General features: G+C 31.2%; 2 protein-coding genes across 3 annotated transcripts; one reads left to right on the plus strand and one right to left on the minus strand.

Moving 5' to 3' along the window:
• The first annotated feature begins 843 nt into the window (after window positions 1-843).
• On the plus strand, window positions 844-4,064 carry LOC101491150 (TPR repeat-containing thioredoxin TDX). Of its 2 annotated transcripts, none has more exons than XM_012716580.3 (9): window positions 844-1,045; window positions 1,112-1,145; window positions 1,252-1,353; window positions 1,427-1,595; window positions 1,716-1,780; window positions 1,878-2,018; window positions 2,109-2,222; window positions 2,742-2,772; window positions 3,493-4,064. In XM_012716580.3, the coding sequence occupies exons 1-9, from the start codon at window positions 936-938 to the stop codon at window positions 3,825-3,827; spliced, it is 1,101 nt and encodes a 366-aa protein (XP_012572034.1). In that variant the 5' UTR covers window positions 844-935; the 3' UTR covers window positions 3,828-4,064. The 2 variants fall into 2 exon arrangements, with proteins under 2 accessions (XP_012572034.1, XP_004503257.2); XM_004503200.4 differs by having other exon boundaries at window positions 938-1,045; window positions 1,231-1,353.
• Window positions 4,065-4,295: 231 nt separating this feature from the next.
• On the minus strand, window positions 4,296-10,968 carry LOC101491464 (ABC transporter G family member STR). The gene is made up of 5 exons (XM_004503201.4): window positions 10,877-10,968; window positions 7,204-7,658; window positions 6,914-7,093; window positions 6,571-6,839; window positions 4,296-6,106 (listed from the first exon to the last, which is right to left on the minus strand). The coding sequence occupies exons 2-5, from the start codon at window positions 7,555-7,557 to the stop codon at window positions 4,462-4,464; spliced, it is 2,448 nt and encodes an 815-aa protein (XP_004503258.1). The 5' UTR covers window positions 7,558-7,658; window positions 10,877-10,968; the 3' UTR covers window positions 4,296-4,461.
• Window positions 10,969-14,122: the final 3,154 nt, after the last annotated feature.

Raw genomic sequence — 14,122 nt, forward strand, 5'->3', positions numbered from 1 at the left:
TTTGTCCCATTCTCAAAGCATATTCTTGTTAACAAAATAACTAAATTATATTGAAATATTTTACTTTAAAGTAAAATTTTAAATTATTAAAAAGAGATAATTTTTCTTTTTTCTTTTTCCACCCAAAAGAACCTTCACCCATGGAAGTTTTTATAAATTGCTTCTTGCCTTCCTATTTTTACCTATCCATCTGTTCTCCTGTTATGAACCACTTCAAGACATCACATGACTGTAACCAAATAATTTCTCTGATCTTCTCCTTGTCGAATTTTGTCTTTTCTCTTTTGTAGCTAGAAAGGAAGTATTTTTTGAACTAAGATGAATTAGAAGCCCTCATAATTTTTTCATTGATTTTTTTAAATGAGTTGAATTATAGAACTGGATAACATAAACGGTAAGTTAATTTAGAGATCATTCATCAAAGAGTTCTGATGTTACCATAATAATAATAATTTAAATTTTTAACAACGTTTAATTTTAATTTCATGAGTGTGAGTAATTTAAAAATATTATATTATATTTTATATTATTTAAATTATTTTTCAGTTAAACAAATTAAAATTTTAATTTTTAAAATAAAAAATAATTTTAATTAAAATCAGAAATTAAAACTGTAATTAAATTTTATATTTTTTAATTTATCCTTGAGAGATAATAGATATATGTTTATAATCAATTTATTAATTTACTACTAAGTGATTGAATGGAATTGATAATTTTTAATTTCGAATCTTAATTTATAATTTTAATTTTGAGAAGTAATTTATGTACTTGATTAGTAAAATGGTGATTATTTAATAGAGAGCAATTTAAACAGTAAATTTTGTGTTGTTTTTTAAAAAGTAAAGAAAAAAAACTGATTCGAAAGCAAGTGTTGTGGTTTGATAGAGAGAAGAAGGAACCGAACCCTAAGAGTGTTGCAGTTGAGTGTATAGATGGATTCTGGAAAAGTAAGAGAGCTAAAAGAATTCATAGCGTCATGCAAGTCAAATCCTTCACTTCTCCACACTCCTTCCCTTTCATTCTTCAAGTCTTATCTTCTCAGGTACGGATTCTGCATATCATTTTTCTTCCATTCAAATGTTCCATCTCATTTCCTTCTCTCTTGCAGCTTGGGTGCTCGCATCCCTCCTCAACCCAAAACGGTATCACTCAATCATTTCTGTTAATTAGGTTTCACTCAATCATAAGGCTTTCCAGCTTATTATATAATATATATTACACACACAGTGACAGAATAGGAGTATGCAGGAACCTGTCGATGATGAAAATTATGATGACATTCTAGAAGAATCTGATATAGAGTTTGATACTACTGATGTAGTTCGACCTGATAATGACCCTCCTCAAAAGGTATCTCTATCTTATTTGTGTTACTGTTGAATTCAAACAAGTAGTTCATTGTAATTATTCAATGGAATGGCAGATGGGAAATCCTTCTGCTCAAGTCACGGAAGACCAGAGGGATGCTGCACAACTAGCAAAATCAAAAGCACTCGATGCTGTATCACAAGGTAAGTTAGATCAAGCACTGGACCTACTCACAGAAGCCATTTTGTTGAATCCGCACTCAGCCATACTTTATGCCACCAGAGGTACTCTATATTATGTATCTTTCACAGTCAAAAATGCTTTTTCATAAATTCATTCCCCCAGCTTTATTGTCTGTTTTACCCACTGTGTCATTCCTTAGAACCTAAATTTCTTGTTTTCAGCTAGTGTGTTTGTAATGTTGAAGAAACCAAATGCTGCTATCCGTGATGCTAACACTGCCTTGAAGGTTGATTTGTTTCTAGCTTGTTTCACAGAAAGCACAGCATTAAAGAAATTTCCGTCTGACGTGGATGTGTTTACTCAAAGGTTTTTATTTCTTCCAGATTAATCCAGACTCAGCTAAAGGGTACAAAACACGAGGATTGTCAAGGGCTATGTTGGGACTCTGGACAGAAGCACTGAGTGATCTTCATGTGGCTTCTAAGATAGATTACGATGAAGAGATTGGTATGGCACTTAAAAAGGTAGTTTTCCAATGCTGTTCAGATGAAACCTGCAAATTAAAGGAATCCTCGTCTCTTTCTTTTTTTGTAATTATATTTTTTACAAGACAGGTTGAGCCCAATGCCCACAAAATAGAGGAGCATAGGAGAAAATGTGAACGCCTACGAAAGCAAAAGGAGCAGAAAAGAGCTCAACCAAAGAAGCAACCAAAAGATGAAGCTCAAGTAAGTTTGGTACATAGATATCAAGTCCAAACACTCCATATTTACTAAAATATTGGTGTCATTCCCCTATCCATTATTGATACGCGAACAATACTACTAGATACAGAGTATCCTTCAAATTTGTTTTTAAAAATTATTGATTGAACTGTTTCTTATACAAATTTTTTTTAACATATTTTGCTGTGTGACATTTTGGGTTTTAGTTGGAGTTTGTTACTTTTGTGAAATGGAATTTCAAAAGAAGCTGATAACTTCAATTTATTTGGGCAGCTTAGTCATGTTTTAGTTTTCTTGCTGTAGATTTCTCTAGACTACTATTAATGCTACTGTTGTGATATTATATAAAAACAATTCCTATTTTCCTACAAGTTTATATTGTAGTTTCCCAATTATATTAACCAGATGTCAAGATAGCAATGGCAATGGAAAGCTGTTGGCTTCCACTATAGTCTATATGCACGTCAAAAACAATGCTATCATGATAAATTATATCTGAAATTCCCTATGACTTCTTTGCAGGATAAAGACACATTGTCTGCTTTAAAAGATGGTATGTCTTTGTATTTCTTCCTGCTTAATGTTGTAATTCTCAAAATCTTTTTGTGGAATTTCCTATCTCTGGTGAATATGAACAATAGAAACAGTATGTTGCTTTAAAAGATGCTATGTCTCTGTATTTCTTTCTGCCTAATGTTGAAATTCTCATAATCTTTTTGTTAAATTTCATATCTTTGATAATGCGAAAAATAGAAACAGCACTCCAAATATCTATGACCCTATAGCCGCTTCATGCCGTTCATGAGGCTCAGAGGCTGTTCCAGAAGATTTCATCTGAATATTTTCATAATTCTCACCTGCCTTTCAGCCTTAAAAGTTCATGTCAACTACATTGACATACTTGAAATCCTTGTTTTGGCAGTGTTTATCATTCTATTTTGTGTGTGTGGTGGGGGTGTATCTCAGCTTTTTCAAAAATAGTTGGATCTTCTAGTTTGGATATTATCTATTAGAGAGAGAAGACAATTAATTGCCAAATTAGCTGTAAGTTCATCCAACAAATAATCTCAACAAGATACCAAAAACTATGCAATTGAGTCCTTTTACAGCATGTTGATTGTGACATTTACTTTTATTCCTCAAAATGCGATGCAATTGTCTATTTGTCTTGTTTTTTTTATTGTTCCTTTTTGCCACCTCTTCATATGAAATTGAGATTTGGGTGATTTATATGAATTAAATGACCTATTATGTTTGTGACAACCTTTACAAGGGCAAGTGATTGGTATTCACTCTGTTGGTGAACTGGAAACAAAGTTGAGTGCTGCGTCGAAGACATCTCGCTTGGCAATCCTGTACTTTACTGCAACATGGTGTGGCCCTTGTCGCTATATTTCGCCACTTTATACAAGCTTGGCTGAGAAGTATCAAAAAGTGGTTTTTTTAAAAGTTGACATAGATGAGGCAGTCGATGTTGCCGCACGCTGGAAAGTTAACAGTGTTCCAACATTTTTCTTTGTAAAAAATGGCAAAGAGATAGACAGTGTGGTGGGGGCAGACAAAAATACACTTGAAAGGAAGATTGCTCAATACTCCAGCCCTTTTTAAGTTTTTAGTATTACCTTATTTAAACTTCGATACAATAATTTTTCCATGCTGTTTCTTCTGTTTACATGCCCATAGTGTCATACAAAACCCAGAGTTTCAATGTATCGGTTTGATGTTTCTTCTACCTGCTTGTGTATAAAATGTTCAACTTTTCAATCCGATTTTGGGTTTATAACTGTAACGAGGAACAAAATTACAATGCTGGAGATATATGCTTATTTAGAGATTTGTGGATGATTCAGTTTTACTTGATTATTTTATATGTTTTTTCATGTGAGGGTCTTGTTCTTCTGAAGCTTCATTCTCGTATGTGACTTCAGGATGCGAAATTGGTAATTGATAGGGCAGCTTTATTTTATTACCACTCTTTATCTGCTGAGGAGTGTTGGGAGTTCGATCCAGCTTTCTGTAACACGTGTACATAGGATGTTTTGATGTTCTTTAAAATCAAATTGTCATAAACATAAGAATTGTCATTTGCCTTTTTAAGGCAGAAAAGCAGAAAACTTGTGAGCTTCTTCTACAAAATATTATATGATTGCATGAATATGATAGTAATACAAGCTATGTGATGAATGTGACATCAGGATTTTAAGTAATAGGATCATCCAAAGAAATAGGGATGGTAAATTATTCATTTTCTCTCATTTTTGGAGTAGAATCTCAAAACCAAGTAGAAGAAGAACCTGTAAAGAACACCCCAAGCTAGCAGGATTAAGATGTCATACCACAGGCTTTCCATTGTAATATCCATTGTGGACAAAACATCTTCTCCTAATAAGCAGTTAAGGGGCAGACTGACATTGTGTTGTTTGCTGGGTTTCACGTCTCCTAAAGGTCCGGGGGATAAATCTGCTTTGTTTCCAGTGTAGCAGCCGCGATCGTTCTTGAATTCATTTATTAGCAATCCCTCAAATGGGTATTTGATTGCTGAAATATAATGGAGCCACTTCCAGTATACGGGTATTTGAGTTCGCTTGAGGAAGAAGCCGCAGGTCAAAAAGAAGAGTGCTGTTGTGGCAATGACTACTGCATAGCCTGTGATGTAACTAGGTACAAGTGCACTAACAAGCATCACATATGCATTGGTAGTAATGAGGGAGGCAAATAGTATCATCCAAAAATTGAAGAGATTGCTTTTCAAGTGGAGCATTAATTTGGTTATGACAGCAAATGTGAGGCCTTGAACAGCAAAAAATGGGAGGTAAACAATGAGGGAAGAAATGACATATGAGGAAGCACGATAAGCATTGTGGGATGTTTCCCTGATGAAGATGAACCTTTCCATGATAAAAGATGGAACTGCATCATTGGAAGAAAAGAAAACAAGGCAGACTGCAAAGATGTAGAAATTGAGGAGCCTATTGATGTCTTTGAATGTAGTATCACCCAGATTATTGAAAATGGTGGATAAGACCAGTGCCATAACAGTCAGCACAATCTCACGGGAGGCGAAAAGTTCTGGAGTGCGAATTACATTAAGTACTGTTCGCCATGAGAGCACTGCAACCTCACGCAACCATGGGTTTGCATACTTAGGTCCAAGGTTTGGCTCATCAAGCGCTTCCTCAATCTCAAGCTCTTCATATGAAGAGGGTGCATATGGAGTTGCAGAGTAGTCCATAGACTGGCTAACCGCCGTAGGAATTTTTTGGAGATAATGATCCTGATAAGTTGCAGAATGTTGGTTGGAAACATAACTTCTTGGTCCTGACAAGGGTGTTTTCCCAGGTGTCCATCCTGGAGTTCTTGCTGGAGTCCATGATGGTTGGCGACGTGGGGTTCCTACTACACCATTGTAAATCCAAACAGAGAAATCTTTGGCTGAGAAATCTTGGTAGAACTGAGAAGCTAAACGTGGATAAACACCACTGGTCCCAATGTTCCTTGATGTTTGTACACTTCTCCTTCCAAGGGAGTTATCAAAGTTCTCATCATCGTCGTCGTCATCCTCAAGACCAAACTGTGCAGAATCAGGTTGCGGTGTACCAGCAGCAAATCCTTGGCTGCGCAGGCTAATCATGTGTTTAGATGCTGGGGTGTTCCTTCTATAAGGTGTTCTTGGAGTTTTTGGAATAGGTGTCATGGTTGCTGGGTCAGGTTTATGGCCATCACGTTGGTATTGGACCAGAGGGTCGAGTCCAACCGTTGCTTGATCATATTCAGTTATAACATCTAGGAGATACTCAATACTGCTTTCACCATCAGGTACAGGCCTTCCAAATCCGGAAAGGTGAGTGTCAAGTGCATCTGGCCTTCCCATGTATACCAGTCTTCCCCTATAATACCAATTAAATACAGTCAAGATAAATTAAGTATTTAAGCAACAATCTCTACTCAAATCCCTTAGGCAGCCCTACACTTTGTGAGCATGTCATAAACAGATATAGTGTTTCATTTTATCATATTAACTTTTTTATAACCCTATCATGCAACATCAAGTAAAGCCTTGGACTCAAATTGTGGACTCTGCAATATGCATAGACCTACTTTAGAGACTTTTTTTTTATATCAAGCTGAGATCCAATGGACTTACAATCTTTAACAGCGAGCTAAAAGTTCCTCAGTGCTCTTTTTTTCTATGTTTCTAACATATAGTAGTAGTTTTTAACTTATCGTGTCATAAATGTATAATATATATGAGGAAACTTTATATGCCTCCTCATTTTGGGCTCTACAGAAAGTCAGATAAACATTATATCAGGCTTATCGGCTATAAGAATATAGGTTCTGAAATTTTCACCTCGCCAGGACAGCTATCTTGTCAAGGAGCATTTGAATTCTATATGAAGGCTGATGTATGGTCATGAGGACAACGCTACCACCCTGAGCTATGTCTTTAATCTTTTCCACTACACTGTAAGCACTAGTAGAATCAAGTCCCGAGGTAGGTTCGTCCAGAAACAGAAGCGATGGCTTATGAATGATCTCTATGCCGATAGAAACCCTTCGTCGTTCCCCTCCCGAAACTCCTCTCCTTCCCTCGTCACCAATATAGGTATGTGTAGCACTCTGAACAGTCAATAAGTCAATAATCTGTCATTTTATGTCTGTAGGTAAGTTAGGGAGACAGAGTCTTATCATACCTGCAAGCCGAGTTTATCGAGGAGCTCATAAACCCTCTTCTTTTTTTCATCCCTGGAAATCGAAGGAGGAAGCCTAACTTCTGCTGCAAACATAAATGTTTCAAAAACTGTCAACATAGGGAAGAGCTGGTCATCTTGCATAACATATGATGACACCATTTTCATGTAGCTTGTAGTTACCTGCATAATTAGAGCATGCCTGTATGAGCATTCCTAAATGTAAAAATAATCTATATCAGATTTGAATGCAGCAAAACAACATGAATTAGGAGGAGTTAATTTTTTATTACTGGCTTTCCATCAATTCTAACTGATCCTTGAAGACTCCCTTTTGCAATTCGTCCGGCCAAAGCATCAAGAAAGGTAGATTTTCCAGCACCACTAGGACCCATGATTGCCATGATTTCACCTTTTATTGCCTGGCCAGAGATATCATGAAGAAGATATGCTTCTTTCTTGATCCAAACTCCGTCCTTTTTCTGCTTCTTTATGATACTGTATGAGAGGTTATTGAATTCTAGGCCGTAACCAGGAATGGACTTCTGAGGCCTCAGTTGGTTCACATTTGTTGTGGTTCCTGGTTTGTGAGAGTCCATTAGACTCTCTAAGCTTTTATTTGTGCCTGTCCTATCTAGCCTCGCCATTGCAGTGAACCTCAGCAATCACTTTTGGCACTTGTTTGATTGCTGATGTTAAAGGACTTTAAAGCGCTAAAGTTGAGCTTTGAAAGGTATAAGAAGAGAGGCTGGGGTTTGCATACGGACAAAAAGGTGATGGTTAAATTGAAGCCATTTCAATAAGCAAATGATTCTTTTAACATTAAAATTATCTACTAAAATAACAAATATTTCAATAACATGAACTCATGTGGAGGATATAAATTATAATACTCTCTCCGCTCATTATAAGTATTTTATTTGTATTTTTTTGTTTCAGATTATGTCATTTTATATTATCAATAAAATATTTACTATTATTATTTTCTACTAACATATCTTTATTTTAATTTTTTTTTTTTATATTTCAACTCATTTAATTAGTCTACTAACTATTATTAATAAAAATATTTTTGTAAATGGAGTTCATATCATCATTAACAAAATCAACGCAACTAATAAGAGTTCTTATACATTTGAAAGAGAAAGAAACCATGAGGCGGCAACTTTGGTGGAGTCTACTTCTGTTTCCTTTGGGTTTGTCGTTAAATTTGCTTTGATTTTGCCGAAGAATGATGTAATTTTGTTTCACTCAGCACTAGAGACAAATTATAACTTCCTTTTAATTTGTTGTTTCTCTTAAACTTCAACTGTAACATATAGAGCTGGCATAGCAGCTAGTAATCATGTTTGTCAGTTTGTGTATGTATTTGACAACAAACTCGAAATAAGTTACTTACAATTTCAAGGTTGCCTCAAAATTTAATTCAACACTTGCCTATAAATGTTGGACACACAAGACCCATCAAAGAATATGAAGAGTATTGTTGGCTTCTTTCTAACTATCAGGAATGAAATATAAACAAATAAAAAATTATTTTAAAATTTGATGCGTCTTATTTAAATTTTAGATAAATATATGATTTTTTAAATATACTTTTTTTTTATTTATATTTTATTTCGCAGAAAGTAAATCACAAGGAATCAATTCATAAAGTAAAACTGGATATATGTTTGCCTTCTAAAATTATTTTCGTAGAAATACTTGAAGACATTTAATACAATCTACTGAAAAATAATGGGACAGTTTTTTACAAGTCGCACGAGCACTTATGTTAAATATTAAATAAAAAAACTAATATGCTTAAAAAAAATCTAATCAAATAAATAGAATATAATTTTATAAATATAATTTAATTGATAGCTACGAGAATATACAACTGTTTAAGTTTAAAAATAATATTTGTTACTTTTCATACAAAGTAGGTAAGTTTAACTACTAAATTATTTGATCAAAATAAATAAATTAATTGAATTTAATATAATAAAATAATTATTAAAATCTTAAAATATATAGAAGAGAGTTCGTATCACTATTATCTTACTCTTAAAATTGAAAACTAAAATTTAATATACTAATTGTGATTTGCATAGGTGGTTGAACCTTCTTCTCACATTTATTATAATTTATCGGTTCAATATCATGATTAATAGATTACATAAATTTTAAGTTTAAATGCATACCTCGTGTTTTAGCAATTTTTATATTTTGATCTTCATGTTTCTAAATCAATCATTTTGGTATCTGAATTTTTTCAATTTTTGAAATTAAATTTACCATTTTTCACTTATGGTTGCGTGGCATAGTTTAATATGACGTGATATTTATTAATTTAATGGTTATTGTCACATCATATAAATATTGTTATATTAATTTATTATATTTTTGTAAAAAATTATTATTAATTAATTAAAATACTTAACTATTTTTTAAAATAAAAAGTTTTTACTGAAGTCAAAATAAAAAAAGAAAAGGTAAGAATTGAAAAACTAAGAACCAGCTTGACATCGTCATCAACATTTTTTATGTTCTACTATTCATTAGCTTATGCGTTTCGCGATTCATTTGTTGTGCATCAGTTTCATTAACTCTTAATCTTTTTACTCACGATTCTTCTGCGTTTCTGTGTTTCATCATTATCATGATAATGGTTCTTTTGTGTTTCATCATTCATAGTTCAACGATTGTGTAAATGACTTCATAAGCATAAATGATTGTAATCATTCATCTTTCTTTTGCTGTTTTTTCTGATTTTTTATAGATTCTTTTGCCGTTTTTTCTTCCCATTTTTTAGTTTTTACAGTTTTTTTTTTGCTTCTGATTTTTTTACTTTTTTTTCTTTCTCGTAATTACGGTTTTTCAATTTTTGTAATGGTATATTTTTTTTACTATTTTTTTTTCTGGTTTTCTTGGTTTTTATTTTTATTGTTTTCTCAATTTTTTAATTACATATTTCTCAAGTTGTTTGACTTTTTTATGATATTTTTCTAATTTTCTATTGGTCTTAACTGATTATATATTTTTTAACTGTCTTTTTTCTGTTTTACTTTTTTTCTGTTTTTTATTAGTATTTTGCAAGTAACTTTACTGATTTTTTCAATTGTTATTTGTATTTTTTTGTAATTTTTTCTAGTTTTTTTACTAATATTTTTATTTTACTTTTTATTGGTCTTTCTTGTTTTTTTTGGTATTTTACAAGTAAATTTTTTAGTTTTAATAATTTGGTATTTTATAGATTTTTCCATGGATGGCCAGTTCCAATTCACTAAAATATCAATCCTCCTAGTAAAACCAAAATGTGTCAAATTAAGTATTGTCTTATATATTACAATTATTGTAAGGGGTCACTGCACTACACAGAATGACAGAATGGCTGTTTATTTCACCCTTATTATTCAATTTTAAAACAAATTCTCATGTCATATGGTTATACAAGGGATTAGCGTCAATTCTCAATCGTAATAAGCTTGTGCACATATTTAGCTGGCAATGATCACCTTCAGGAATATTTCAATTAGCAGTTTGAGATTTGTGTTCCAATTTTTGTAAAAATAAATCTATTTTCAGGATCAGTAATAATAAGGGAATAATAAGGGATTCCCAGTATACAACAATGTTGATTACTGAAAATACATACCTTTATCTTATTCTAGATTATAAAAATCAACGTAAATTGAAAGACTTGTCATTTTGGAATTAATTAAGTAAAAAAAATGAAAAAATTTAATAGGAAAAAAGAATGGAGGTGTAGGAGCATACGAATGCAAGAACCGTATGGGAAGAAAAACGGAGATTGCAAGCATTGATGCTCGATCTTACTTTCGGCAACGAAAAGGTATGAATACGCTATTAATACAACGAAGCGCATACAATATCTTATTGCCTTTTCATTCAACAAAAAAGTGCTGAATATAAACAAGATCACGAACATGAAGCAATTAAAAAAAACGAACAGAAATCCATTACCGGTGCCAAGCGGTGGTGTGTGTGATCATTCGTGTCAGCCAACAATATAAAGTGATTTGAAGGATAGGAAACCCTAACTAGGTCTAACTTGGGCCATTATTGGGCCTAATCAATTGTCGGGGGTCAAATAGTGGATCGCCCAATTTTTAAAGGAAAATTATTTTTCATTTATATTTATTTTTACCAATTTTTTTCCTTGCATACTTTCAAATGGGAACTATTCTACCATGTACTCATGCACTTAAACTTGTCACTCTATTGATCAATAATCTAAAAATATAATTTTGTCCTTCTATAAAATTTTTAATTTTTGTTACCATTCATTTTTTCACCTTCTTTTTCATAATTTTAAAGAATTCACCGTAATTTTCAAATATTTACAAATTTTTTAAATAAAAAAAGTAAGTGGTACTCGAATTTAACATACCTTAAAAATAAATTTTCTCAAAAGTTTCGAACAATTCAAAATAGAAATTTTTCAAATTTTTAAAAGTTTCGAGCAATTTGAAACTTTCAAAATAGAAGAAATTTGAAAACTTTTAAAATAATTAATTTCGAAGGTATGAAAAATTCGAGTGCACTTTTAAAAGTTTTGTGAGGAGATGAAAAAATGAGTAGTAAAAAAAATTAAAGATTTTATAGAAGGGTAATATTGTATTTTCACGTTGATTGATGGGTGACATATTTAAGTGTGAAGGTGCAACGTAGAATACTCTCAAACATGATCTATCTATATGTACGCATACACGTTCAAAGATAAAAAATTTCTTCCTACTTCACTATTTTCTCTGTAACATATTCTCACTCTAGTCTCTATCTCACTATCTCATTAAATTTCTTACTAAATAAGTAATACACTTATTAAAAAAATTATTTTATTATTGATTGATTTTATAATGTGTCTCTTAAATTCTTCTCTTTGTTGTATTTTTTATTTTTTTCTTGTTTACGATACGATCCAAATGTGTACTTTCGGATGTTATTTATTGATATTTTGTTGTGAATTTACACAATGAAATACAATCAATATATGAGTTATGATGTGTGCTTTCCGACACTACCTTTCTCACAATCAACATCTCTTTGAAGTTTACAAACGACGAGTTAAATCAGATTGAAGTACAAGTTTAATAAAGACACGAACGATATAAAGACAAATTCAGATTTATCCTAAGACAAGTCGATAAATTGTAATACACAAACATTTTAAAAAAAAATTAATCAACAAGTAAAATTAATTAATTAAAAAATTAATTTAGTTGAATAACACGTTTAAAAAGTTTTTTTGACTTAAAAACAATTTTCATGTATAAATATTAAAATAGCACATCAATCGAGAATACCACAAATATAAATTTATTAAAAACAAAAAAATTTAAATGTGTATTTGATTTCTGCAAATATACCACTATTTAATTTTAGTTTATGTAAGTTTTTTATTTGAATTTGGTCCCTATAAAATCAATAACGATCGAATTTAATCCCTAACGTCAAATCAACATTTAAAGAATGAAGAGTTTTCCAAAACCCCTAAATCCTTCTTTTAATTTTTTATTCATATTTTTTAATAAAATAACACTAATTATTAAATGATCAATAAATAAATTTATTAATTAAAAATATAAAATATTTTAATTTGTAATATATCATAAAAGATGATGTGCTGATATGTATTTATAGGTCCACGTGTCATGGGAGTCAACTCTTTTTCTAGGGACCAAAATCAATAGTCTTTGATTTTACGGGTCCAAAAAAAAAATTATTGAGATTAAAATTAAAAAATAATATATCTACATGGACCAAATACATATTTAATTAGAACGAAAAAAGTTCTCCAACAAACTCATGACATCCAAGTTAATAACATAAAACGACAAAATGTTTAAAAATATGATAAAATGAAAGTGGCCAGAATACCCCTACCTCTGTATATGTAACGTTGACAATACTAAAATTAATTGAATTTGTCTAATCTAGATCAACATTAATTTGTCAATCTGAATAAAATGAACACCATAAAGAGACAAAAAAAAAAAATCAAACCGCATACACTCAATTGGTAAGATAACGAAAAAAAAAACACATAAAAAATAAATCTATGTGAACGCTGGTTATTTAGGTTAAAAAAATGGAGAAAAAAAATGATATATAGAGTAATTTTCGAACCAAAAACTGGTCCACCTCTTTCCAACCTAGATGAAGAAGAAAGATAGCAGAAAAAAATTTATCGAATCAAGTTTTTGATAAAAAAGTTAATCACCAAATAGTAATACATAAACATTTTGTTTTGAGAAAAATAATTTAGTTTAATAATAAAGTTATGACATTGAATAAAATTTGAATATAATTGGTTTCAATTCATTTTAAACAAAACACAACTTCTTGATATTTATGAAATAAAATGGTAGATATTGGACGTTTCATATATAAAATTATTATTATTTTTAGAGATAATGAGCGTAAATATATGAACGAAAATATATAGCTCAGTACCGCCACAAATGGATCATCGAATTTGGAAAAAATAGTTGTTAGAGACTCTATGGACGTTTAGATACTCTCAACTAAATTATTTACACCACTTTTTTAACACTAGATACATGAGAGAGAAAAGGTAACCCTTTTTACTTCCTTCACGTTACACTTCTTATTTTATGATTATTAGAAAATAAATACTAAGAACACTCTAAGCTCAATTTAACTATCACTCTTTAATTATTGGATGAATTACAGTATATTTCTCTTTAATTATAATGGTTGATTTTAGGAATGTTAAAGAATCATAGTGTGTGAAGGAAGTAAAAATATATGGTGTTACTTTCTCTCTCTCATCTATTAGATGTATCTAGTGTTGAGAGAATGGTATTATAATTATCTATGACTGGTTATATAATTACACTAATTTTATTATATTATAATTACAATTATCTATGACTGGTATTATCTAAGAACACTCTAAGCTCAATTTAAAGTGAGTTACTCAATTTTAATTACAATTATCTATGACTGGTATTATAATTACAATTATAATTGAAGTGAGTTACTCAATTTTAAAAAAACAAATCCTAAACAATTTAGTTGAGAGGAGGTCAGACCGCAAGTAACCATACATCCCTTTTCTATATATAACCCACTCCATTCATTTATCATCCTTTTTCACTTCTGTGTTTTCTTTAAAAATATTGAAAGTTGCATACCAAGAAAAAGATGAGGGCTATCAACACACTATTCTCAAAATACACTCTT

The sequence above is a fragment of the Cicer arietinum genome, chromosome 6 (genome assembly GCF_000331145.2).
Source record: "Cicer arietinum cultivar CDC Frontier isolate Library 1 chromosome 6, Cicar.CDCFrontier_v2.0, whole genome shotgun sequence".
In the NCBI taxonomy this organism is placed as follows: Eukaryota; Viridiplantae; Streptophyta; class Magnoliopsida; order Fabales; family Fabaceae; genus Cicer; species Cicer arietinum.